General features: G+C 43.0%; 1 protein-coding gene across 3 annotated transcripts in view; it reads left to right on the plus strand.

Moving 5' to 3' along the window:
• SLC25A26 (solute carrier family 25 member 26) overlaps positions 1 to 26,677 on the plus strand; it is an 84,697-nt gene that overhangs the window by 50,287 nt on the left and 7,733 nt on the right. For all 3 annotated transcript variants that reach the window (XM_036391331.2, XM_036391332.2, XM_036391334.2), the window contains 3 exons: positions 7,261 to 7,305; positions 18,017 to 18,086; positions 25,932 to 25,996. In XM_036391331.2, the coding sequence (XP_036247224.1) occupies positions 7,261 to 7,305; positions 18,017 to 18,086; positions 25,932 to 25,996 (180 nt within the window). The remainder of the gene's footprint in view (positions 1 to 7,260; positions 7,306 to 18,016; positions 18,087 to 25,931; positions 25,997 to 26,677) is intronic.

Here is a 26,677-nt window from a genome sequence, read left to right on the forward strand (position 1 = left end):
TGCACCCACGGGTCAATGTGATAACTCCTCCAAATGTTAGGAGTTTTCCCTCAGAAGACTTCTTCCAGAAATGCTGCTCTCCATGCTCTTGGGTTCTGCCCCTGTTTCTTTCCTGAGAACAAAGATTAGTCCTTCATGCTCCTAAACTCAATGCATGTGCATGACTTAAAGGCATTACCTACCAATAAATGGGAGATTAGCTGTGGCTTGTGCATTTCCTGATCACTGCAGGTTTTTTCAGATGGCTCGTTGTTATCCCGTTTCCTTTAACGATGGGACACTTTAATGAGTTTGCCATCTGACATACATCTGCTTCCTGTTAAACAATACCTTCATTCTTCTGGAGCTGCTAAACTCATCTTTTATCCTACAAGATGTTTATCTGAGCCCTGAAAACAGCATGTACCAATCGGTGTCAGCATATTCATTTACTTGCTGAGGGGTGTTCTTAATATGTTGTTGAAAATTAATAGCAAAACAGGCATCTCCTTTAATGCTTATTTGCTGGAAAATGGGAGAACATGGATATTATTTGTGTAATTAGGGGCTGGTCAGTCCAGCTCATGTTTGAAATCCAATAAAATCGACTTTTGTGGCTGACAGTATACAATCTCTAACAGTTATTCTGTTCTCCCAGCAGAGTAAGAAGGGGGTGGTTCAAGAAGGGGCTGGGGTGGAATGTGAGGCTGTTAATGTTGTTTCTGTGAGGAAAGAGCCTTCAATAGCTCAATGATGGTCTGTCTCACGCGTGTGCAAAGTTAGGGCTCTGTGATCATCAGGATCTCTTAAATCAATCCAGCCTGCATTGAGTTTGTGCATCTGCCTCAGTGCCTCTCTTTTTCCCATGTTTTGGAAACATGCAGTTATGCTGGATCTCTGACGATGTCTTTCCCCTTCGCTGGTCAATATTGCCCCTGCAGAAAGACATTTTTTCCTTTATTTTTCTTTGCTTTTTTAATCACAGAATCTTTTTCTCATGGAGGGAAAACTTAATTTTCCTTTTACTTATCTTTTCTATGTGATATCACATATAAGTTGCTTTTATAATGAGTGTGTGATGCTATTTAAGAGGAAATGTGGATGTGAAGTTCTGCCACACAGGTCCACAGGACATCTGTGAGAATGGCTTGTAACCAAATTAAGCAACCCTGTGGGGCACATAATGTTTTGTCTAGGAAAGGAATTTAGTTCCAACCATTCACATATGCCAGGTGACAAGTGGAAATACTTTGGGGTTAGAGCTGGGGAAACATAGGAAGCAAGGTGCAAATATTTATTTGAGAGTTAGCAGATGCCTGAACCAGAAAAATGACTGTAATTCAGGAATTTTGAATTTTTTCCCATTTATAGCTTGCAGTTTTCTCCCAGCTCACACAGGGTTAATGTTATTTGCTTGAAAATGAGGGAATTGCTGATTACTTCAGGTGGCTGCTGGTGCATGATCTGAAACCTTTGTTTTAATCATACTCTTGGCATTGTTGAGATTGATGTTTCTACCACCCTAAACGCCATTCCTTTGCCTCTGGCAGTGCTGCAGAGCTGGTGTTCTGCACTGAAGGGCTGTGAAAAGTTGTTTGTTGCAAATGCAACTTGATCGTTTTCCCTGTGATGGCTGAGCTTCCCGTGGGGTTCCACCACTTCTCTGGCTTGGGGCAGCCTTACAGGAAGGTGCTGTGTGTGAACTTGGTCCTTCACTGTTTTCCTTAAGGAGTGAAGCCAAAACCTCTTCCCTGGTCATTGCCATGCCAGCTTTGTTAAACCCGCCTGAAAAGCTTTGTTTGTTTTTGCATCAGTGTTTATTAACAAAGCCCTCCATCATTTGTTTAACACATAAACTTGTCCATTCTTTCCCCACGCTCCCAACCTTCCATCTCACAGAGCTAGCTGCAGGAGCACAGCTGATGGCTTTGACAGTCTTTCATTTATGTTCAGGTTGCAAATTACTTCTTTAGAATTCAGTTCCTTGTGGAGTCTGCAGTTTTTCAAGGAGGGCCTGGAGGACAATATTAATTGAAGCTTTGCAAGAAAAGAAGTCTACTTTGTCAGCTCTGGGGTATCCCATCGATGATGGGTGTTAAACACCTTCACCTTCAGTCAGCAGAAAAGTTGTGAAACCTCCAAATCTTCTTGATGGTGGCTATTGCTATGACCTCTGATGTGACCAGGGGCCAGGCTTGCCTCATTTCATGCTGTCTTTACAAAGTCCATCCTGGGGAAAGTATAGTTATAGCTGGAACATCAGTTTATCCTAATCCAGATGTACTGGGCAAGTGTGTGAGGAATTTTGGGAGGGCAAGACACTGAACCAAATTTGCTGGGATTATTAACAGAGATGTGTAACTCGAGTGGGCTGACAGGGTTGTTTTATTCTGCTTTAACTTGAACCTATTAAAAAACCCTTCTATCCTTTATAAAGAAGCTAGAAAAAAAGGGATTGTAAAAGGGACTTAGGTAAAGGGGAAATTGATCTGAAATTTGCTGTGTATGTATCCTTAGAAAACAATATATTTTTGCTATACAGAAGTGGGTTATTAGACTTTTCTTTGCAATTACAGTGGAGAAGGCACAGTTTGGCACAGCAGCTCAGTACTCCTCATAAATACAGACTTGGACAGTGATGGCCCCTCTGTCCCTGTCCTGGTGAGTGCAGGTGACAGGTTGGGTGCAAGTTTGAGAGCTGCCCCTCGAGGATGAAATGGGTTCTCCCTGAAGAGAGCAGATGTTCTTGCTGCTGGCCTTTGTGACATTCACACTCTCAAAATCCTCTTCAGAAGTGTTTGCTTTTCTCTCGTTGCTGTTAATGTAGGGAGCAGTGGGGGTGTGGGTGAGAGCAGTTTCTGGGATGGAGGTGCATTTTCAGGGACACTGAGAAAGCTCTTACAAGGTGAGTCTGTTCCTCCTCTGGCTGTTTGTGCCAATCTCTCCTCCAGTATTTACTCTAACGTTTATAAAAATAGATAAGTCTTCTGGAGAGCAAAGCCTGCTGAACTGGGTACAGGGAAAACCTGAATAAACAAACATGTGCCACAGATTAGTAAGAACATCTGTAGGTTTTATATTGTTTTGAGAACACATACCACAGTTTTTCAATTCTTGTGCTTTTCTAGTTTCTCCCTTTCTTTCTGTCTCTCTCTTTTCTTCTTCTTCTTTTTAAATATATTGCTAATAAAGGTTGGAGGTAGGAAGCACAGCTGGACTCTGCATGACATGCCACTGTTTAATTTCTAGCTCGGAGGATGAGAAGAAGAGTAGTTTTATTGTATCCTAGAAGAGAATAAAGCCACATGCAAATTCCAGCCATGGACATCTGTTTCCTCTTTGTGTGAAAGAATTCTCATATTTGGAAGGGAATCCCAGTTCTGAAGGGGCTGATGAGGTTTTGGGTTTTTTTTCTTTTGGTTCTTTCCCCCATTCTTTGCCACTCCTTCAGCTTGCTGTCCTTGCTCTGGCTGCTGTTTTCCTTGGGACAATGTCAGCTTGCAATTTACCATCAGATATCAACTGGGTGAATTTTCAGTGTTATATATACACAATACTTTAAAGTGTTGTGTTGTAGTTACAAAGAGCATTATTAAGTTCCTCCTTAAATTTCTTTAATTAAACAGTATTTGGTGGGAGGACTTTTACTCTGTCATCAATCTTCAGTACTTACGGGTTGGTATTTTTCTTTGGAAGCAAGATGTGTCTGCTGCTCTGGTGGGGAAGTGCAGCTATTTCTAAAAGTAACTTGTTAAACATAATCATTTAAAATTCTTTGTATCAGGGGAATTAAGTAGATGTGTAGAAATAAGCATCTGCAAAGTTCATTACCTTAAGTTAGGCATCAGGTGCTAAGGACTGCAGGGACCAGAGTAAATGATAATTTCACTAACCTATAAAACATTTTAGAATAATTATTTGCAGCTGTCTGGGGGCTTTAAATTTGCTTTTTGTGTGTGTTTAAGGGTTGACTCTGATGAACAAACAGCATAGTTATATAACATTAGGCCAGACATGAGAACTGGTACTCTCTGTCTATTTTATATTAATGTCAAATGAGAGGTTGCTGGAGCTTGCCAGGGTTTCATATTTGCTGGCAGCAAGTTACCCACATGTGTGGACCACATTTTCATTGTTGCCTTAGCCTATTTCAGGCAGAAATATCTCTGCCTAACAGGGTGTGATTTTGTTCATTGCTGAAGAGCTTTTCTTTTAAGAAGAAGCAAAATACAAAAAGGAATGAAATGCTGTAAGTGTTCAAATTAAGAAGTGTCCCCAGACTGCAGGATTTTGTCACGTCTGCCGTGGAGGAAGAATAAAGGGCAATAAGCCATCTAAAGGCTTTTCATGGTCAGATGAGCCACCCTCTCAGAGCTATTTCTTTTTGCATATATTAATGCTACTTTTGGGTGTGGGCTGTTTAGTCTGGTCTCTGAGGAAGATGAGGCTTATGCAAGCAGGGTGTTTGCACACATGGACACACAGCAGCCTGCACAGCCCTTCCACATCTTGACCACAGAAATGTGGTGGGAGGGCAGAGGCTGCGAAGATAAACAGGAGTTCTGATAACTTTCTTGAGGGGAAAATAAAGGTGATGAAAGGGTTTGAGGGAAGGCTTTCAGTAGGAGATGAACTTCCAACGAGGGCTGTGGAATAGATCTGGAGAAGAAATGTGATGGAGGTCCCTGTCATGGGAAGATTGCCGAAGGCGACTTGGAAATGATTTGGCTTCAGAGAATCTGATGACAAAACCCAAATCCACAGGAAGACAGACTCCCTTTCATTGCAATACCCATGGAATTGCTTGTGTGGGTTTTGTTTTTAAGTCAGGATGTCAGACAGGATCCAATGGGTGACTGCAATAAATGTAGGAGATCTCCTTAGGATCTTAGTGCAGCAAAGGTGCTGCTGCCCTGCTTGGTGGTGGTGGTGCTTCCTATTTTGTCTGTGTTTTGCAAGTCTTTAAACTCCAGTAAAAGCATGACTTAGGAATGTTTGAATGTTTAGAGCCTTATCCTGCAGAGAGGAGGGAGCCCAGTGGCTGTGCAGGTCACCCTGGCACACATCTGAAATCTGCATCCCATGGGGCACGTGGGGAAAAGGGAAACCCAAAATCCCCATCCAGCCCCGAGCAGGACACGGAAAGCAAACACCACTAACACTGAAAATCAAACAGCACTTGTGAACAAGCTTCCCCTTTGATTGAAATGCTTCTAGCTAAGTAGATATAAAGGGGATTATGTCACAAGCTTCCCTTGTTGTCTTATTAACAGCTGCTTAATTTTACCACTCATTCACGAGCATAAAAAAAGCAAAACTTGGAGGCTGTATTTGAAAGCTTGTTTTGTTTGGTGTACAGCTGGATACAGAGCGTTTCCTTTTCTCTTTTTTAACAAATTTGAAGCAAATGTATTGGTTTTATTGTCACTTATATTTCTCTATTTTTTTGGTCTAGATCATAGAAGATTATGTTGCTTTTCATTTTACATTGCAAAGAAATCATTCCATATAATTTCAGTTCAACAATGCTGCAGTAGCATGTGGGTGTGTATATATCTTCTCATAAATATATTACCACACATTACTGTCAAAGAGCTGGGCTTTTTCACCCAGTATTAAAAATGAAATTTAATTGCTACACTAGAGTTCCAAGACCCTGATAAATAAGAGCCATGTCTGACCTTTATTGTGGGGCTCTGAGATGCCACCAGGGATATTGCTCGTTGTCCAAGATGACAAACTTCCTCTGAGATTTCAGTTTGTCAGCTCAATGTACAGCAGTGACATTGATTTCTTCTCACTGCCATTTCCTGCCTGAATAGATAACAAATTTTCTGTGGCAGGTGTCTGTCAAGTTTAGTTTTGCCTGGCAGATTAACTTAATAGACTCATTTATTAATCATTACTTGCAGCACAGAGAAGCAGACAATACTCTTTGTCTCCTGTGATGTTGAATGGCTGTTCCATTTCAGATTCCTTTGTGTAGCCTGAATTTGGCTTTAATAAGCCATTCATATCTCTAGTGAATGTTTTTAACCTGACATCACTCAGAGCAAAGATATCTGCATTAAATAAGCATGATCCATTTTGTGTATCTACTCCTTTTCATGGTAAAAGATGTGTAAGTGCTTTCTGAGACTAAATAATTTGATATATGAACTGCCAAATCAGCCTAAACAAGGGGGAAATGAAGAAAGATAAAAGTAGAAGAAAACAGGTAGTTGGAGGAAGATTTGAGCCTGGGGTTGACTGGCTAACAAAGCAGAGATAATGCAGCTTTAAGAAGGGGCAAAGCAGACCTGCAGATACAGCTGTAGGGCAATCCTAGGACAGCCCAGTGCTTTCCTGGAGACCCTTTCCTCTGAATATCTGGACAGATATTCAGCCTGGAGATTGCAAAGGCAGAGTTGGTACCAGAGGTAGGTATTAGACAGGACTTCTCTGAGTGGTGAAGGACAAGGAAGAATTTAGTGGAGGGCTTTGCAAAGGAGGAAATACAATAGAAGGCATAACCTTGGAAAGTGATGCCTCTTGTTGCACAGTGTTTCAGTGTGTTCACAATGCAAACTGAGTGATGAGCTGAGGTTTTTATCAGGGCAGGATCTGTGAAGGACATGGAAATGCACAGGCACTCCTGGGACAGGAGGCAGCAGGAATGAGCCTAGGCAGAGATGCAGAGGAGCTGCTGCTGGACAGGAGAACCCCGTGTCACAGGCAGTGAGAGCCACCAAGCTTCTCCCTTTTAGCTGGGCTGTGGTAGCATCTCACAACCTGCCTTTAGTTCTGGTTCATGGGAGACCATGAGACATGTTCAGGAGCATTTCTGCAGCTGATGCCCAAGAGCAGAGCCCTGGTTGCAGCACAGGAGCTCAGTATCTGTGAGAGTCTGCGTTGCTGAGGATGTTTTTTGCCAAGCTGTGTTCCTGGCCTTGGGAACGTGTTTCTTGAACCATCCTTATGGCTTTCTTGGCTGGCTGACAAACCCAGAATGTCCCTGCACTAGATCACACTGCTTATTGCACTTCTAGGCCACCCTGGTAACAATACATTAACCTCTCAGCAGGGAATGTGATAAACGAAGTAAAACTGCTTTAGTGAAACCAGTCATTTAATGGCAGCATCCATAAAGTGTCCGTAAAGATTTGTAAGTGTAATAAGCTGCAGTTCACTGGCAGAACAATAACTGTTCCTAATTTAGCTAGTTGAGGAACATGCTAACCCAATTTACTTTTGTAACATTATGTTGTTGTTCTTTTTTTTTTTCTTTTCCCACCTCTCCAGATTCCTTTCTCTCTGGTACAGTTTCCCCTCTGGGAGTCCTTAAAGGTAAGTTCTCTTTTAGAGATGGAAATATAAGTTATACATTTTGCAAAGGTTTGCCATGGTAACTTATCTAACTCCATTATTGTGATTATGGGTATATTCAAGAATCAGTAATAATGTGCCAACTTACCTGTGCATGTGAAGATCATATGCCTGAATATCTGAAAAATAACAGGGAATATCTAACCACTGATCTATGGCATGCAGGCTAGATTTTACTCCCAGAATGCCAGAAATTTTATCTTCAGCTCTAACATTTTTAACTGCTTTAAAAGTGTGGGAACCACCTTGTGTTGTGTGATTTCTTTTTTTTTAATTTATTTTATTTTAATTTTTTTAGTGTTTTGGTCTTCATGGTAAAAGGAAATTGCAAATGAGAAAACTGTTTCAGCCTGGGTTTTGTAAACATCACTGAAAAGATATTTTGGTTGGCTGCATGTACTTTATTTTAAGGTCATTTAAAGAAGGTGTCAACCATGATGTTTTAACAGTGCAGTTGTTGCCATGGTCAGAGACAGGATCTAGATTTTTGAGTGGAGGGTTGGATTTGAAGATGTAATTTCTCCTCTGTATGTCCTTGAACTCACTGCAAAAAGTGAAAGGAAGGGTTTTTCGAGTACTTGGAGGTCATGGGGTGGAAGCAAAGAGAATTATTGCAAATCATTAAAAACATTCTAGCAAATTATATTTATAAAAGAGGAGCTGGAGAGAGAAACTTCTTGGTAGAAGTGCTGGACTCCTGAGCAAGCTCAGCACAGAGCCCCAGAGTGGGACCTTGTGTGCTGGACTGGGACAGCAGTTTGTCCTCTTGCTGTGTGTCTGTAGCTGGGGCTGTTTGGGGGGGACAAGCCCACAGAGTGAATATTTGCATGTGGAGGCTTCAGGGAGTTCAATTTAAAGGTGAATCCACAGGCAGGAGGAGCATGAAAATCATCAAGAGCTTTGGCAGAAGTGAGGATTCTGTGGGTACTCCATGAGCTCAGCCTGCTGTGGGGTCTGGGTCTCATCCCACTGCTCAGGGGAGCTGGGGCTGCCTTTTTAGGAATCTGCTTCCCTGGCAGTGTCCAGGAATGGCTTTCTATAAACTCCTCAGCAGTGGTGCTGGCCCAGCCTGCTGGTGCTTAGTGCAGCAGGCATGTGTGGGAGCAAGAGGTGGCAGTGCTTAAAGGGGAGAAGTGTGGTGTCCATGCCAAAACCACATAAAGCAGCACCATCATGTAGCTGTTTGCAGAATGTAAAGTTGTTTTAACTAATGTCCACCTAGCTGTGACAGTAAAATGTACTGTTTACATTACAGGCTCTAAAGAAGACAGTTTGAATTTAGCTAACTACAGGAGTGAGTCACTCAGGATGAGGCATCATGTTTAATCTCAGGAGGTCAGTGCAGATCTGAAGAGAAACAAAACTTGTGTCAGTTTGTCCCACAAACCTGTTGCATTATATTCTTCTGATGTGAAGTCAGGGGTAGAAAACTGCAAAAATTAGTCTGGCATACTCAGTCACTTTGGCTCAGCCCAGGGAGAGAGCTCAGGGTTTGTCATGTCAAAGCCAGGCAGTGAAAGCAGAACACATTTTGTTTATCTGAGGGAAGCTCTTAAAAATTGTCCTGACAGTATAACAAAGGACAAAAATCATTATGGTCCCATCAAGAGGATGGATGTGGCCAGGAACATCACTGGAGTATGGCTGAGGGTGTTGGGCTCTTCACCTTCTCATGGGTGCACAAAGGGAGCATGAACAGACAGTAATTGCAAAGAAATAGAAATGCAAAGGACAAGAGAAAAGTGGCACAAAGCCTGAACAGAAGAGTTATTGAGATGATGCCTGAGGGACTGTTCTGCACTGGATTAATAGGATTACTTGAGAAAGTAACTGTGGGAGCAGTTCTGTATGATGTGTGTGGGCCATCTCACTGAGGAGAGTAGAACAAGAGCTGTGGCTGTGTCATATTTAAAACCATTACTGTGAAGTGACATGAGCTGATGGAAGAGACTGATTCCCTGAACAAGGTAATCACCATAAAAATAAGGAAAGTCATTCCACTGTGAAAGGACAGTTAGAGAGGCACATGGAAGAAGAAGAGAGGTTCCTTTTCCTTCAGATGTGTGCTGACTGCAGCCTGCAGCAGGGTGTTAAGCTTAAAGAAGCCTAATAAAGGCTTGTCATAGGTAGCAAATGGTGTGTTTCTATACCCCATTTTCTCTATCTGCTTTACTCCAAGCTGCTCTGGTTATTCCTTATGCTTTAGTCACAGAGTTTACATGCACAGTTTTCTCCTGTCTGTGGATGTGCACCAGCTGTCCCCCATGAGAGCTGCATGCCATGCACTGAGCTATGGTAAAAGAAGAAGAACATTGTATAGAGTACTGAACTATAAGGTTACCTTGGCTGTGGGTGCTGGCAAAGGGAGGATTGCAGTAATTAGCAAGAAACAGAGACTGCTTCAAATACTGGCATTACTGATAGTGACTCAGGTGAACACACAGTTCAGGAACAGGCAATAGGCTCCTTCCTTAGGTAACGATGACTCAAGAAACAACAGTAAAGAAATTATGGTGCTTTCAATTTTAAAAAGTATTTTCTTTTTTTAAAAATATTTTATTTAGGTAGCATCCACTTCCATAAGGAAAACAGTCTTGAATTCTTCTCAGAGTTCAGGGAAAGAAATGCTGTTACAAATTTTATTCACTTTCTGCTACACCAATCCTCAGAAGAGCACCATGGTTGAATATCACTGTGACAGTTTGGTCAGGTTTAGGTTCTTTTATGTGGGGTTAATGCTTCTGATCCCATCTCAAAGCCAGGTGGCCCTGAAGAAAGGCAACAGAGCATAGATGTGGTTTGCTTCCCAAATACCAGCCAAGCACAGAGCCTTCCATATTAGTTCAGGTTTTGGAATTAAAGTTGTAAGATACAGTCCCCTTGTTTGCTGCCCTGGAATTTCCAGGGTGCCAGTTTTCAGAATTTTCAGTAAGTTGCTTTGGAAATACTATATGTGTGTTCCTTACTGTGGGAATTTCACATTGTGGGCTGTGTGTTTGGCATGAAATTGTTGTGGGTTACAGGAGCCTGGTGCAGCTCCTGTTCTCACCCTGCTGCCAGGGCTGTGCAGTCTCTGCTCAGATGACTCTGGCCCTGTGGAGCCCATCCCTTCTGTCTCATCTTTATTCTCTTCTGTTCAGACATTTTATTCAGTGCTTACAATCATCATATCCGAGTTCCTACTAGCAGCACTAGTGATTTATCATTTGTTTCATGTTTTAATCCTTCTCTTTTAGAACTAACTGAGAAAAAAAGACAACTTTCAGTTCTGCTGGGGGGCTATTACATACAGGGCATCAGGTGTTTTGTTTTGGTTTGTTTTTTTTTCAATAAATAGCATTTTAAAACCCTACAGAAAATCAAGAGCCTCTGGTTAGGTTTGAGCCCAGAAACATCTTGTCAAAAATGCCCATTTCTTATGTCTCAGTGGCAGTGGTCAGGTCCCTCAGAGAACAGTGCTGTAAGATAAACCCTTCTCAGGTGAAACAAGACTCAGTCCTCTTGGGTTTTATGTTTCTGCATGTTGGCTGTGCTTCAGAGCCTCTGAGAGTTACTCAAATGCAGCTGCACAGGGAGAATGGTCTCTTTATAGAGCAAATGTATTGTATGTCTGCAGAAAAGGCTTTGGTAGCCAGGGAGGAGGGAAGGAGCAGGCAGGACAGGAGGACATAGGTCTCAAATGAGTTGACTTGAAAAACAAGGGGGTTTTTGTTTGTTTAGTTGCTGGATTTTTTTAAGGAAAACAAACCTACTATCCTGGGAACCTTTTGTCTTTCCCATTGGACAGGTCTGACTCTTAAGATGAGACACTTGGACATTGCTAAGACTGTGGAACATCAGGGTCAGCCAGTCCTGCCCCTCTCTGGGAGGGCAGACACACACTGTGCTGCTCTGCTGGCCCAGGAGCTACAAAGAAAGATAAAAATCTTCAATTGACCGTGCTCAAGATGATGTCTGACTCTTCTGGCACTCACTAGGGCCAGGATTTCCCTCTTTGAGTGCTGAGCAAAGTTTAGAGCTCTCAGACTTTCTGCAGTTCTAGTGAGTCCACAAGTTTTTTTTGTCTCTGGTTTTAGCAATAAAATAATTTTCTCAAATCTGTAGGTCTCACAAATTAAAAGGTGTTACACAAAAAGAGAATGGGGAGAGTCCAGTTGTTCCCTGGTGAGGCTGAGCAGGATCAGAAAATTGGTTGGGTCAGAACAGGAATTCCATGGGCTGGTTCTGAGCTGGTTTCTGGCCACACAATGGAGAGCAAATTTGGGATTAGGTCCTTTGCTTTCTGTTCAGGTGCAGCTGTGACTGTAGGCACGAGGCACTTGTGTGGAGGGGAATGTGCTGGCGAACTGAACCATAGATCGAGAGGGAAAAGGCACCTGTGCTCATTTGCTTGGTTCTCTTGGTTCCCTCTCCACAGAGCTCAGCTGCTGGGGGCTGGGGTAGGCAGCAGAGGGTGTGAACTGATTTTAGGGTCAGCTCAGCCTTGCTCTTGGTCATCAGTGCAGATAGATTTTGAGACACATCTTGAAGCTTGCTGCGCAAAGACTGCTTGGTGGCTTTCTGTGGAGAGCGAGCATTCTAACCTTGGTTGAAGCTCATTGCACCTGATTTTTAAAGTTAATAAGAATGAAAGGTTTACAGAATACTTCTGCCCAGGCAGCTGGGGTTCTCAGCAGTAATATGTGTTTATAACTCCACCATTGAATCAATAAACCACATGCTATTTCCCTCCTAAAATTTACAGTCAGATCTGTGGCTGCTTAACAGGGCAAGTAGAAAATAGAGGCATGTAGCCAAACTGGGCCTTAAATGGCTCTTTCCCTGCCCTACAGGTAGGTGACCATTTTCCCCTTTTCCTGGAGAAACAGTCTAGTATTTCTTTGCTCTGTGCTCAGCTGCATATAAGTCAAGAGCAAATGAAAGCCAGGCCCAGCTTTAAAGCCATTTCCTCCCAGGCAGTGCAGTAAGTGTTCTACCATGCCTTGCTCCCTCTTGGACTGACAGTTGGGCTGATTTTGGGATTAAATCCTCATGGTTAGATAGCACTGTCTGCCATTTGCTTAGGTGCTGAATCAGGAGAAGAGCTTTGCACGGGGTGCTGGGGGTGGGATGTAACGTGTCCATGCCATGAGCAGAGCTGCTGCATTTTTCTCACAAAGGAACAATGCACCCAACAGCTGTTGAGCAAACAGCCCTGGCTTTATTGCTGCCACAATAAGTGTCATTCACACCATCCTGGGGCACAGCCCGAGGAATGCTGCACACCATCTGCACCAAAGGCAGAGAAACAAATGCAAGCCTTGCTCACAGCACTGCAGGCACGTTTGGGAAAAGTCAGATGGCCTTGGATCATCAATACAGCATTTCAACAGAGCAGAGGAAAACAGGCTCACACAGTCTGTAGATACAGAGCCAGATTGTGATGCCCTCTTGGGCATGCCCAGGCCACAAGAGGTTCTCTACAAGTTGCTAAGCTTGCCAGTGACATCTGGGGATGTCTGAATATTGAAGATTTGATTTGGACACTGGTTATTTGCTGAAGAATCTTAGCAGATTTATGTAACTCTTCCATGTAATTTATTCACACATACCTACGAAGCACAGATCTGTTAGGTAAGAGCAGTGCAGGTGTTCAACAAAAACCCTGCTGGCTTTAAAGTGATTTTTCAGAAGTGCATTTTCCCCCCTTATATGTCCCTTTGTGCCATGGAAACTGAGTGTAGCTGTTCTGCCTTGCCATGGGAACACTGCTTCGAAGAACATTTCCTTTAACCAGGCTTTTAGCACATCCATTTTGATTTACATCCAAATGGGTCACAGACATCAATGCAGTATTATATGGGCAGAAAAAGGGAATGAAATGCTTTTAACATGAAAAATATGCTCTTGCATATAGGCCAACTTTTGTTCTCTTTCAATTTATCTAGGATTTGGGTGGGTTTAATTCTAGGACTGAATTCAGTACTGGCATAAGTGAGCACAACTCCATTAGTGCAAATGGAGGCTCAGCATTTATGTCAACAGTGAACTTAGATCATTGAATTTTTCCCATGTTTGGGCTTGCATGTTTCCTGCAAGATAATATACACATGTACTTGCCCATATGCTGCACATATGCACATAAAAATCCACTGAGGAGGACATTTGGCTCTTTGCTCCATGTTGACTTTCTGTATAGAAACAGCAATCAACTTGTGAAGTTTTTGCTTCTCCTGTAGCTAATGTGCCATGCATCTGTAAGGGTCAGCCATGCAGAATGCCACGTTGTGAGTAAAATCCCTGGCAGGAAAGGCAAACATGAAAATTGCTTTTCTTTCCTCAGTCTGCAGGACCTCACATGCACACAGATCCATGTGATTGATTTGTACTGATTTTTTTTCTCCCCTGTTACCATGAAGTTTAACACTGTTGTGAACAGAGGGGCACACAGAGATACTATAGATACTTATCATTGGAATGAATTGTAATATTTATTCAGCTGCAGGCCTCAAGGGTGGTATATGCCATGAGTTCTGCTTGAAGAATAGCAAGGCCAAGGCAGAGATGTCTTATTCTCTGCAATGCTTCCTGCAGCATTGGTGGTGTTGGGCTGGTCATCAGGTTTGAGAGATGTGGGTATTGCATTTTCCTGGATTACCAAATCTTAGATGTCCTGAATATAGACCATGACCTGGCTGTGCTGGGAACACAAAGCTGACAGCTGATTTTTGCACAAACTTTTACTGTAAATGTGTGGCAAAGATGACAGGCATGCACAGGTAAGAGTTGTGTGCCCTGGTCAAAGGTTATTGGCCATCTGGAGGCCAGGTGTCCTCAGCACTGAGGAGTCCATGTTTGTGGGCACCAAATACTTCCCCCCACTATTTAAAAGCAGAGGTAATATTTTGGTAATATTTTCTTTTTTTTTTTTTAGATTGAGGGGCCTTTGGTATATCTTGAGAGTGACTTTTCCAATGCTTACTCTACCCAACAAAAAGGGATGTCCTTGTTTTCTCAGTATCAAAAGAGCTAAATAACATTTGTGGTGAGAATTAGGGGACACTGGCCTATGGAGCAGGATGAAATGGGATCTCTAGGAAGAAAAGTAGGGCTCTGCCCACGAATAAAACTTGACCCTTCTCTGTGAACATTATCCCTGTGAATAATTGGAAATATGCAGTCAGGCTTCCTGCTGTGTGCCATCCCCTGAGGCCACACCCGCTGTATTGCCTTACACGTGCAGCAATGCACAGTGAGATTTACATATATATCACAGAAAAGTGTTTACAAAAAAAAATTACCATGTGATTGAGCTGGGAAGCTGCAGAGGGCCCCAACTGTATGAGTTTCCATGCACTTCAGCCAGAAGATTTATTTCCAATTTGTTATTCATAAGGGAAGAGAGAGAGAGATTGGGATGGGGTCCTTTGAAGTGGAAAACAAAGTCTTCTATTCAGCCTTCAGCTTAATAGAATACACATGACACAGGCTTGGCATGGCGGCCCTTTCATGTAATGTGCTCCTTGTCATTCTGCTTCCCTAGGCTGTGAGTGCTAGTGGGAATGGCTACTGCCCTGGAAAAGTCAGGTTGTCCCCTGCAGCCTTCTGCTGCAGGAGCACAGTGTGAGCAGGTAGGAGCCTTTTTGGTGATGGCAGTGGGGGACCCAGGCTGAGCCAGCTGCTGCAGTCGTGTTGCTCGTGATTCCTGGCTTGTGTTTCGTCCTGCAGGAGCACATGGAGACAGAGCAGTGTCCCTGGGGCTTCTGCAGGCATTACATGGGCACTTCTGCCCTGTTTTGGAGCCCCTTGGACTCTGAGCTCTGCCTGACCTGAGCTCTCCCCATTATATCCCCGAGTGAAGGCTTTTCTGCCTCTCTGCAGCACCTAGGATGGCAGTGTCCCCCCTAAGCACTGTACCACTGCAGTACCCAGCAATTTTGTTCAAAGTCAGTGTTTTAGGCAGATGTGTATATGGACCTTCTGTTTCTTTCCAGGAACAAGGCCCTGGTTTTATAGTAATCTACAGGCCCCTAACAGCTTCTGTGCTTTGCCATGTCTTAATGGTATTAAAACCTGCTCAAAGGGCAAGTTTTACAGGCCTGACTTACCAGCCCTGTCAATTAGTTGGTCCATGGGCTATGAGAGAAAACATGTGTGACCTCCAGCACGTCATCCTGGCCCACAGCATCGTGTGGTTAGAAAGAATTTGGACAGGAGTCCTGCCCAGGTCCTCTTGGCCCTGTGACACTTGTTCCTCTTGGCTTCCTCCAGGATCATGTCCTCGTGCCCTGCTTCCCTCTTGCTCTTCTGCATGTTCAGGTTTGGAGCTCTGGGTGAATCACCGAAATTGGAGATGGAAAGAAACACATGAAGTCATCTCATCCTGCCCTTGCCAGTGCAGGATTATTCCCTACAGTTCAGTCTTGAGTGCCTTCTCCAGTCTATTTTTAAATGACTCAAAGGAGAGGGCTTTCCTCTCCTCCCTGGGGAGGCTGGCTCCGTGGTTCAGTAGACCTCACTGTTGGGGAATTTGCTTCCTGTTCTCCAGCCTCAATTCTCCTTTTCCCTAACTTAATTGAACTGTTCTTGGCTCCACCCTTTTAAAGCATTTTCCATCTTGCATGGCTGTTGCAAATACCTGTTGTCAATTTGCAGGCGTAATGGATGGGAATTCATCACTGTTTGCCTTGCTTGGCAGAGGCTCTTTGTGCAGAGCTGCCCTGAGCAGCCAGGCTTTATCAGAAACTAGATTTCAGAGCTACATGCCAAGAAATCAGAATGACCTTTTCCTTCTTCTTTGGACAATGACATTAACATAAAACCCCATCATGACTGAGAATAGGCTGGGCTTCTGGCAAAGCCATGAATGTCTGTATTAATGGGCTGGTTTTCCTCTTAGTCCTCCAGCAGCTCTTGCACAGTGCATTTTTACATGGCAGCAGTAACTGTTCTGAGTTCTTGGGCTCAGCTGTAGATATACAGATGTTTGGAAAACGTGTAAAAAAACCAAATACAATAATTCTGTTTCTATCAAAAGAAAGCTGTGGCTCCAGAAGCTCAGTTTTTAAACCCTGGCTTTCAATTCAAGGTTTCTTAAGCACCTGAAGTGTTTTGCAGATGGGTGCTGAAGGTGAGATTTATGCTTTTACAGTACCCAGATACTCTGGAAGGTAGTTTGTCCAGGGGAGTGTGTCCTTCTTCCATCAGGGCTGAGTTGCAAGAGAACTGTATGTCCAAAGACTGTAAGTTATTCCAGAAAAACATATTATGGTTTTGAAGAATTATGAATCCCTATTTATTTATTTATGAAATGAAAATCAGTTTCTGCTGTGGGTGATGGCAGAATAGCAGCCCATACCAAAAACACCAGGAAAAGAATGGCTAGCATTAGAGAGGCTGGAACCCCTCTAGTGCTTTCGTACAGCAGAGCTGCAGCTATTTAACTGTGGCAAGGTACCAAACAACATTGTGGCTGGCCATTGTTGCTTGAACAGTTTGATTTTTAAAACATTCAACTGAAATATAACCGCCAGCCAAGCTGGGAGAAGCGAGTCACGAGGACAGCATGTTAAATGAAGAGTCAGCAAACGAGAGCAGAGCTCTCCTGCTCCAGTGGAAAGTGGCTGCACTGCAGACCAGGAGCCCAAGAGCAATAACCTCAGCCTAGCACTGCTATCCAGTTGCTTCTAAGAAAATTTTATAGAACAGAAGTAATATGACTTTAAAAAGAAGGAGAATGCCACAGCTATAAATAAATTGCTGATTTCTCAGTGGTGGGCCTCAGAAGGGCTGTGGATCCCATCCCTTTTTGCTCAGTACTGATCCTCACATAAAACCAGAAACCTCTCCTCCAGAGCTTCCCATGTGAAGTGTTTCAGGAGATGAGGAAGGGGTGATGGAGCAGGGTGCAGGAGGGGAGAGCACAGAGACTGCAGCTGCCAGAGAAAGCCCCTGCCAGCAGACACTGGCCATGGCTGCAGATACTCACAGGGCTCATCAGATTGTGTGATGTGACTTGAGAGGTGGCTTTGGAAGGCACTGTTCTTGCTGGGGCTTTCAATGTGTGTGTTTAAATGCTGCTGTGAGGAAATGGATGGGAGCAGGGTGTGTGGGGAGGAGGGTGTGTGGTCCCTAACGACGCCAAGTGAAAAACAGAGCCACACCTGCTTTGGGGTATAATGGGAGTGATAAGAGCAATTTCTTAATGATGGGGTTTTTTGGGGAGTGTGAGGGGAAGGGTTGGTTTAAGAAATGTAGGGGAGCAAACAGGACTTGTGTCTGGTGGAAGCTGTTCATTTTAAATGGGAGCCTTTTGTACGTCTGGGCTGAGCTGATACTGGTTCTTGCATGCCGCCCTCACGCTCAGTGTTTTGCTTTGTGCTGTTTTATCTGCCAAAAAGAAAATAAATTCACAAAATATTTGCAAAATTGCATGGCCACAGGCTTAAATACATACATATGAATTCCCTGAAAGCAATTTGCTTCAAGCCTTCCTCAGTTCCAGACGTCTTTCTCACTCCATCTGCTTGTTCAAGTACACAAGTTCCTTGGGAAAAATCACTTATTACATCACTCAAAAATGCCACAAAAATAGCTTTTCACTTAAGTTCCCATCCTCAGAGTTAACTCACATGGGGATCAGATAGATTCAAACATTTAATAACTTTTTATTTTCCTTTCTCTTTAAACACAGGATCTCTGGTCATGGAAGCAGGGTCACGTGGTGGATTCTTGGCAGTCAGCAGTCTGTGGAGCTTTTGCAGGTGCAAAGGATTATATGTTATACTGGGAAAGACTAAAGAAGAAAGGGAAAAATGTGCAAATCTATTAAGTATAGCAGAACAACATTCCTTTGTAATTCAAGTTTGTTTAGAAGAAAATGGATCCAGTTGTTGTTTTGAAATGGGAAAGTCAGCAAAGGAAAGAGAAGAAAAAAAAAAAAGACTCAGCCAGGGTGTCTGTTTGAAAGACAACCAATTTGTTTTTGACAAATTTCTGTTATTTAAAAACTGTGGGCCTGTCAGTCAGGCTTTGTGATTGTTTCAAAGTTGATTTGTAAAATCCTCATCCAGGAGAAACTCCGTTTGGGTGGGGGTTTGTGCAGCTGTTCGCTCCGAGCGCTTCCCCAGGGGCTGAAGTGATTGCAGGGGCCGTGATTCACCATTCCTGTGACAGCTCTGACAGCCACCTAGATTAACTGGAGGCAGCAGAGCAGAGGGCCAGCACTGCTCAGCCTGGAGGCAAAAGCCTTCTGCAGCAAAAAAACCCCCAGAGGATGAAACATCTGGGCAATCTCCAGACACTACAACAAGAATTAAGGGTGGCAGAACACAATACTGCGCTATTTGTTACCAAACAAGCCAGAAGTTAATTGAATTCTTCAGTAGGCTTCTTGCTTGATTTTAGCCTACTGTACTTGCTTCCAAAAAAACAAAAAGAGGAAAAAGAAAAATCAATTAATGACTCATCAGTATAGCTGACAAGTTTGAGGGAGGAGAGATTCAACTGTCTTAATAGAAAAAACAGATTAATAGTAAAGGGATGGATAGCCAGAGCTTTTTCCCCAAGGAGCTAAAATACATTTTGAGATTCCAAACTAGTAACAGAATATGTGGAAAAAATAAATCCTGTTTAAAGAGAAATTATAGCATTTCTTGAAATGGAGATTATCAAAAGCAAAGCTTGTTCTTTGAGAACTTACAAACTTGGAGCCATTACATTGTATGTAATTTTTTTTAAAATAAGTTCTGTTAGGGGAAATGAAGTATTAATAGCAGCAGAATTCCAGCAGAGACTGAGGATTGTTTTGGAGGGCACTGAAGCTGCACAGCTGAGGGGAGGCAGCGTGGCTGTGGCTGCACAGGGTTAAGACATCGGGTGTGTGAGCAGTGAGGGAATGGTTGAGGTAGAACTGATTCCATTCTGGGGCTGAGGGAATATTTTAGGTGACCTCTTGTAGTCTTGTCCAGCTGTATTTTTTCTGTTTATGCTGATGGGAAGGGAGTTTTATTCTGCTTAAGATCCTGCTGTTGGATTTTACACTGACTTCGTCAATCAGTGCAAACAAAGTAAAAGCAAATGAAGCAGATTGTTCATTTTCGTTTTGAAACAAATCAAACTAACGTACTAAAAAGGCTTTAAAATGCAATCTGTATGTCTGCAGGTGTGAGGGGGCTCGTTAATTTAACACTGCTGATTTCTTTACAGTTAGATTGATACAAAAACTGTGTTCAGGCATGTTCAGAGAGCTGGAAAGGTTATCTGATTTACCCAAAGACTTGCAGAGTCATTTCCTGAGGTCAAATTTGGTGCCTCAATTGGGAATTTAGCTCAGTGCCTCCAATTCTTTTTCTGTATGCCCTGATTCTGACCAGTTGTGCTTGGACTTGCTACTGTTTAATAGATGTTCAGCAGTGTCTGCTCCTTGTCTAGCAGAAATCTTGCAGGAGGAGCCTCCAGAGGCACAGCTGTGCATGGACATGTGGCACTGTCCTTTGGCACAGGCTGGGGACACCAACACTTCGTGTTGGAGGAGACACCAGGTCCTGGAGACTCCAGCACAGAGACTTCCAGGTCTGTGTGGTGGTAGATGAGACACTTCAGCCTGGTTGCCTTCCTAGGCTCTACTCCCCAAGCACAAATCTCTGCAGAGCAGGAGTCCGATTTTGTAGCTCATGTTTTAATTGGTGAGGATAAATATTCTCTGGGTTACCCTTCCTCCAGCCAGCTTTTCCCTCTCTTTGTCTCCCTATTATTTCCTTTTCACCAGCAGTATTGTAATCTTCCTTTCTCATGTGTCCTTTGAGGAGCTGCTTCAAAGCTCAGGAGGTTGAGCTCTTTTTGGATCAGAACCTTCCCCTCTGCCTCCCTCTGAGATATGTTAACAAGCTGGCTCTGATATTGATCTATTCTGGTACTGCATCCATTCTGTTTCACTGAAAATATTTAGCCTTCTTGCTGAGGGGAGGTAGTGGAAAAATAATTTCCTGCATTCTGAACAATGGATTCCAGAGTTAAAAATTATTAACTACCTACATGTAGCTTCAGATGAGGGAAGAAAAGGCCAACCAAACTCTTTATCCCTTTCTCTCCATCCCAAAACAAAAAAAAAAACCAAAAAAAACCTCAGCAGTACCCTGTGAATAAAACAAGATGGATGTATGCACAGAAGTGATTTTAAATCACTGTGGTGTTATCCTTAAAAGGAGAATGTTATCCAAAAAACAACCTTTGCACACAGATATGCCCTCAAATGCCACCATGGTGGTGGTGGGATGGTGAAATCACACAGACAGGCTTTTCTCCCGTGTTCTTTGCTTGAATTCAATGCTTTCTAAAAATATGTTAGAGGTCCTGAGGGGCAGGGTAATAAGCTGAAAGCAACTGAAAGAAAAGTCCTGTTTAGCTTCCCTTTATGGCACACACACATGTGTGTGTGTGTCTGTATGATTTGGTTATAACTATTTGGTGAAGACAGAACCAAGAGCAACAATCTGTTGAATTCCATCCCCAGTGCCTGTGAAATGGCAGCAGTTTCAGCCCTCACATATAAAATGGATGTATGTGATCCATGGGCTTTTTATGGAAATGTAATAGGCATGAACATAAATATCAGAGATTCAGAATCCTCTCTGACTCATCTGTTAATAATTTAATCCCTCAAGGCCTTGTCCAGCTTTATCATCATCTTTGGTGTCTTAACAGAGATGTTTGGAGTATTTGGGGAGTGGGAAAAGGTGATACCTGAGCAGAAGAACCCAAAGGTAGATCTAGATGAGATTTTAAGCCTGAGGTTGTGTTTGAACCAAACCTTGCCTCTGGGCTTGGACTGCCTGGCTGTACCAGCCCAGCCCTGCAGTGTGCCAAGGCAGGCTGTCCCTGGAGAGCTGCTGGGCTTCCTGTGCTCTCCATGCAAGTGGGACAGTGGCAAGGAGATCCTGCCACTGGGTATTAGCTGTTGGAAAAGAAAAGCACTGCCCTGGAGCATTGAGGTGATCCCCAGCTTGTCAAAGAACCTGAATATCCATTTAATGTGACTGCAAATTGCCCCTGTTAAGATGCCTTCTTTCTCACTGCCATAAGAAAAAGTGTGGCTTAACATTAATAATTAATGCTCTGTGGTGACAAAGTCACCAGGAATGGAGGTGCAAGTCCAGTGAGTCATAATGCACTAAGGAGAGCTTTTTGCACATGAACAGGGAGGATTTCCCATCACTTTTGTTTTGATCTAATCGGCTCTGACAAGATTACACACTGTGTCTAAAAGCCTCTTTAACTCTATAGCTCTGAATAAATTTTTGAGTAGTTCTCAAGATTTCCCTGCAGAGTCTGCCTGGAACATGCTCCTAGGCCTGAATTGGTTAAATCTCTGGAGGGAGCAGTGCTTTGTCTTGGTATTTCTGCTGAAATCCAAAGAGGTTCTTGGATCACTTTGCTCTACTATAGGCAGGTGTCGTTCCCACACTGATAAAGGGCCAGAATAAACTTCCTCCTAAAAAAATTGAACATGATACCAGTAAAATAAAAGTTAAAATAAGAACTTATTGATTGAAGAGTTCTGAAAAATGCCATTTGTGAACTTGGAGATCAGTCAGTGTAAGAGGATGCTACGAGGTTTAGCATTGGACCTGAGCCGCTCAGTTTTTCAACCCATGTCTTGGTTTTGAGACAAATTTCAGGGGAAAACGCCCTGGAATGAGCATTTCCTCTAAAGAGAAGGGCTCCAATAATCCCTTTTTGCCAATGAGAGAAATGGATACCAGGGTGAAAGTGAAAAACCCCTGTTTATTAACAAAAAACAAGGTCCTGGGTGACCTCCAGGTGTCAGTACAGAAATTAATAATGAAGAAAGCCAATAGTACAGTTTGACCTGAATAGTTTTTCTTTTCCTAAGATGGGCTAATCCCAACAAGGAACAAATTCCTGTCTCTTGAAATGAGCTTGACCTACAGATCAGGGGTGGTATGGCAGAAGAGAGAGCAGAGGTCTGGGCATATGACAGGAACTCAGACTCAGGGAGAAGCCCTGTAATGGCCAGAAGGATTCCCTGAACCCTGCAGAAAAGGTGGGAGAAGTTAAAATGGTACAGAAAAGCAAGATGCCAAAACTGAAGGAGAATTTGTCTCCCTTCATAGGTTTTATTTGAGGATTGTGTCTAAGTACCTGGAAACATTTTCCTGTAGCAGCAAATTCTACAGGCTGTGAGAACCTAGGGTTATGTATTGTTCCCAGGTGAAGTATTTCCCTCACTTCTGATGCTTTTATTTGTGTATGACAGCTAAAATGGTAAAAAAACGCCAGCAGCAACCTAGGGGAATATTTTAAGTCTTCAATTCTTTTTATTCTTATTGCCAAGTAAAGGTAAATCATGCTCTGCAGATGTCTGTCACCAGCACTTCCATCAAGGACTGGTCACTGGGAAAGTGTGAGTAGCAGGGGGATTTTCTGTTTAACACCCTGCCTTGGTAAAGTGTGAATATACAGTGACCATTGTAACTTCTTGGGAGATGGGTGATGAATTTTCCACTACTGCATGAAGGTTTATTTTCCCAATAGAGGAATTTGCTCTGCTAGAAGTATTAATGAGCCAAGAGCCTTCTCTCATGTGAAAATCCATCTTTAAGCCTGCTTGCTGAGCCCAAGTCATCCCCAGCTCTGTCGAGGGCAAGGGAGAGAGGAGCCTTGAGTTGGTGAGTGAGCCTGGACACAGACTGCCTGCAAAGGTGCCTTTTTCTCCATCAGCTCTGCAGAGAAACCAGGGTGATTTAGGACTGGGAGACTCCATGTGTCTCAGCCTTTCTTGTCCATGTGAAACACTGATGCTTTTCCTGGTTGCTGATTAGTGGAGCAGTCTCCAGCCTCATGTGGCAGCTCTTGGTGAGTTCAGTGACAGCAGGAACTGAATGATTATTAAATATTTAAGTGTTTTAAAGATCTGTTGGGCCCTATTGTGGATTAGTGCAGTGCACAGCTTTCCTATTTTCAATGAATAGACTGGCTTTAACAGTTTATGTCTGTTGTATCAATCTGGTGATTAGAAGCTTTATTCTCTTCCTGGATACCTGTGTACTAAGTTTAAGAGGTCAATCTAAAATTATCTTGGACATTTAGAGTTAAGGCTGGAGAACATTCTTTTTGTCAGACTCTCTGCCTTCAATAAAGAGCAGTCCTCAACAAATGCTAGCTTTAATCTCATGTTTTTGTCAAGCATATACAAACTTGCTTTTAATTTAGCCGCTATCCTGCTGCTTGTTGTGCTTATGAAGCATTTTATTGTTGCTGTTGCCATTCTGAACTGATTGGTAAATCTGTACCAAATACTTCCCAGTGATGGAAAAAGAAACATTGAAATGTTAATAACGAAAGAGTAGGGAAGATCCAGATGTCAACTGCGGAAAAAATGAAAACCAATCAGCCTTGATTAAACTTTTCAGATAAGAATTTGGGAACATGATGTCAGGATAAATTGTGTTTGTTCTAACTATTCTATCAGCCAAGACTGAAGCTGCTGCCAATAAGAAACTCTCAGGAGTAAATGCATAAAAAAGTTACAGGGATCTGATAAGGGACATAAGTTAGTCTTACTAAAGTGTTGCCATCAGAGCTGGGTGATGCTTTGAGATTTTTTTGCTTGACACAGGCCTGACAGCCATGTGGTTCACTGTTTAATTTTAGCTTGGTCTGTGGGCAAAGGAAGGGCTTCTACATCCAGACTTGTAAAGCCACTATTTTCCATGGAGATTATTTTTACCATTCTAAAAATACATTGCTGACATGAGTACCAAAGTTTCTATCCGGACCATTCTCAAAGCCTTTCGGTCACTTACGCAAAAACTGGCTCACAATAAAAAGATTTTCTGACCTTAAAGAAGGTCCAAGAATGGACTGGAATTTGGTTTAACTTGCTCATACTTTCTGCTTTGACTTCTTGCATACAGCCCATTTTTCTGCTTTTTAGTGAGGTATCACTGCTAGAAAGCTTCCGGCAGAGGGAACCACGTGGGCCAACCCGACGGGAGTGGAAGCTGCTCCTAACGCCAGGCATTTGGGGCTGCTCACTAACTCCACTTTCCTGCTATTCTGGTTTGAGATCCAGGGGGCTGCACATGTGCCTTACTGCATCTCCTGAACTGTCCTGGGACATTCCTTAATTAACTGTAAGAAGTCAAGTAGAGTGCCAGCTGGCCCAGCCTGTTCTGTCATAAAACAGGGGTTTAATATGTTCAAGTTAAGGTGGTTGAGAAAGAGAGATGCAGGTAAAAACACAAGCCAGCAGGGTAATTTTTTTTTTTCATTACTTTAAAGATTTTAGAAGAAATGCTTTTTTCCCTTCTCCCATCCCAAGAAAAGAGAGATCAATTTTTCTACATTCCATAAAACTTGGAACAGAAAATAGATTATTTTTAGCTTATTCCCTGGGCACTGTGTAGGCTTCAGTCTTTGGAGTCACTTTGTTCCTGGCTGCAGCAGATACAGGATTTATACAAGCTCCAGAGAAAAGAAAAAATTAGGAGCAAGAAAGATTTCAGAACAAATCTCTTGCTCTCTTTTCTCCCCCCTTTCTTCCCATTTCATTCTTCACTTACTGCTGCTCCTGCATTTTAGAAGTTTCCTTCACTTTGGCTCTTCCTCAGCATGAATTACTCTTGAAATATTTTGAACAGATGAGGGAAAGATTAGAATTGATTTTAGGATGGGGAAATAAGAGAAAGGAATAAAATCTGGGAGGAAAAGCAGCAGAGCTGGTCCCTAGATAGCACAAGAGGCCAGGCTGCAGTAACAGGGTTAAAATACAGAGCCAGACACACACGTTTGGGGGCGAGACATGCAGATGGATAAGCTGAAGATTTCTGGCTGTCAGGAGGAAAGCCACAGCTGAGCTGGCTGGGGCAAGTGACAGTAATGAGCTCCAAGGGTGAAGTTTGGGAGAGAGTAGAGAATAAAAATGCCCCTGAGGGTAAGATGGCTCTTGTGACAGCAGACTTCTGACAATTTCCTGAGACCCTTGTGCAGCCTCACATTGTTGTTATCCAAAGTGGAGCTGATTTAATCTGCTGGAGATGAGCTCCATCCCAAACAATGACTTGTGTTTTTTCCTTGGAACAGTCCCAGATCCAGTCTGTGTGTATCTAGTGAGTAGCCCAAGCATATGTGTTTCAGATACAGAGCATGATTCTGTCTTTCCAGCATTTAAATGGTCAGACTTTAATTCTCTAGGCAGAACACAGTGTGGCTGGTTTATTTTCCCATCTCTGCAAATGAGCAAGCAGTTTTTTTCTTTCCAAACTCGCTGTAGATGTTGGAGGTGGAATCTGTTATCCTTACAACCTTCCTATGTTCATGTATGCACAGAGCACAGAACAAAAAGACAGTAATGTCCCTGGGGGTGTTTGGGTTTACAGTTTAGCAGCAGAGGGCTGTTTTCTAAAATCAATACACGGTAACAAAAGGTCTGTGTCCAGACCTTGGACAGACGTACCTGTGAGGGAACGTGCTGTAGGCATTAATAACAGAGCAGTGTTGACCACAGCCCTGGGAATTATAGGCAGTGTGGCATTCATATTCACACAACAATGTCTCACTTGTGCTTGGTGGTTTAATTTTCTCAGGTGGGTTTGCAGCTGCAGTCACCACACCGCTCGACGTAGCAAAGACAAGAATTATGTTGGCAAAGGTAAGGGGGAGGGAAGGAGGCCACCAGACAGGCCAGGGAATGGCCTGGCCATGCCAGGGTTTCTGTAGGGTCCTTACAGAATGAAATCCAGCACCTATTAATAATCATTTCTGCTCCTGTCCTAGAAGGCAGGAGTAGATGTGAACAGGCACTGCATGCAGAACTAATGAAATTGTTGTGTTCCTTTCCTTGAATGCTTCTCTGGTCCCTTCCCAAGGGAGCTGTCTGAAACAGACCTGGGCTTGTGCTCAGCTTCCAGACTCTCATGCAGTGTCTTTAGAAGAAAAGCCTTGCAGAGTCAGAGTTAACTCAATGTTAAACTGCCCATCAGGGATTTATTCTGCTGTTTTGATATGTCTGTATGTATTTTCTGAGGAGGACTTGGATTTTCTGTTGTAAAATGTTAAACTATAGAGATTGTGATGGCCAACATCAGCCAACCAGGGCAGAAGGAAGATTGCTTGTAAGATCAGTAAGTTTAATAAGTTTAGAAATTGCTGGTGAGTCTGGTGTTCCCATTGTCATCTCACTGACCCAGGGCAGAGCTGAGAGCCACCAAGCTAAGAGCCTCAGCAGGTGGATGTTCCTAAAGCCTTTCCCAGCCCTAAAAAGAGCTGCTGTGTTGGTGAAGGATGGGCATTCTGGAGTTTCTCTGGGTATTTTTTACCCTGTTGCTCACAT

This window comes from Molothrus ater, chromosome 11, assembly GCF_012460135.2.
Source record: "Molothrus ater isolate BHLD 08-10-18 breed brown headed cowbird chromosome 11, BPBGC_Mater_1.1, whole genome shotgun sequence".
Lineage (NCBI taxonomy): Eukaryota > Metazoa > Chordata > Aves > Passeriformes > Icteridae > Molothrus > Molothrus ater.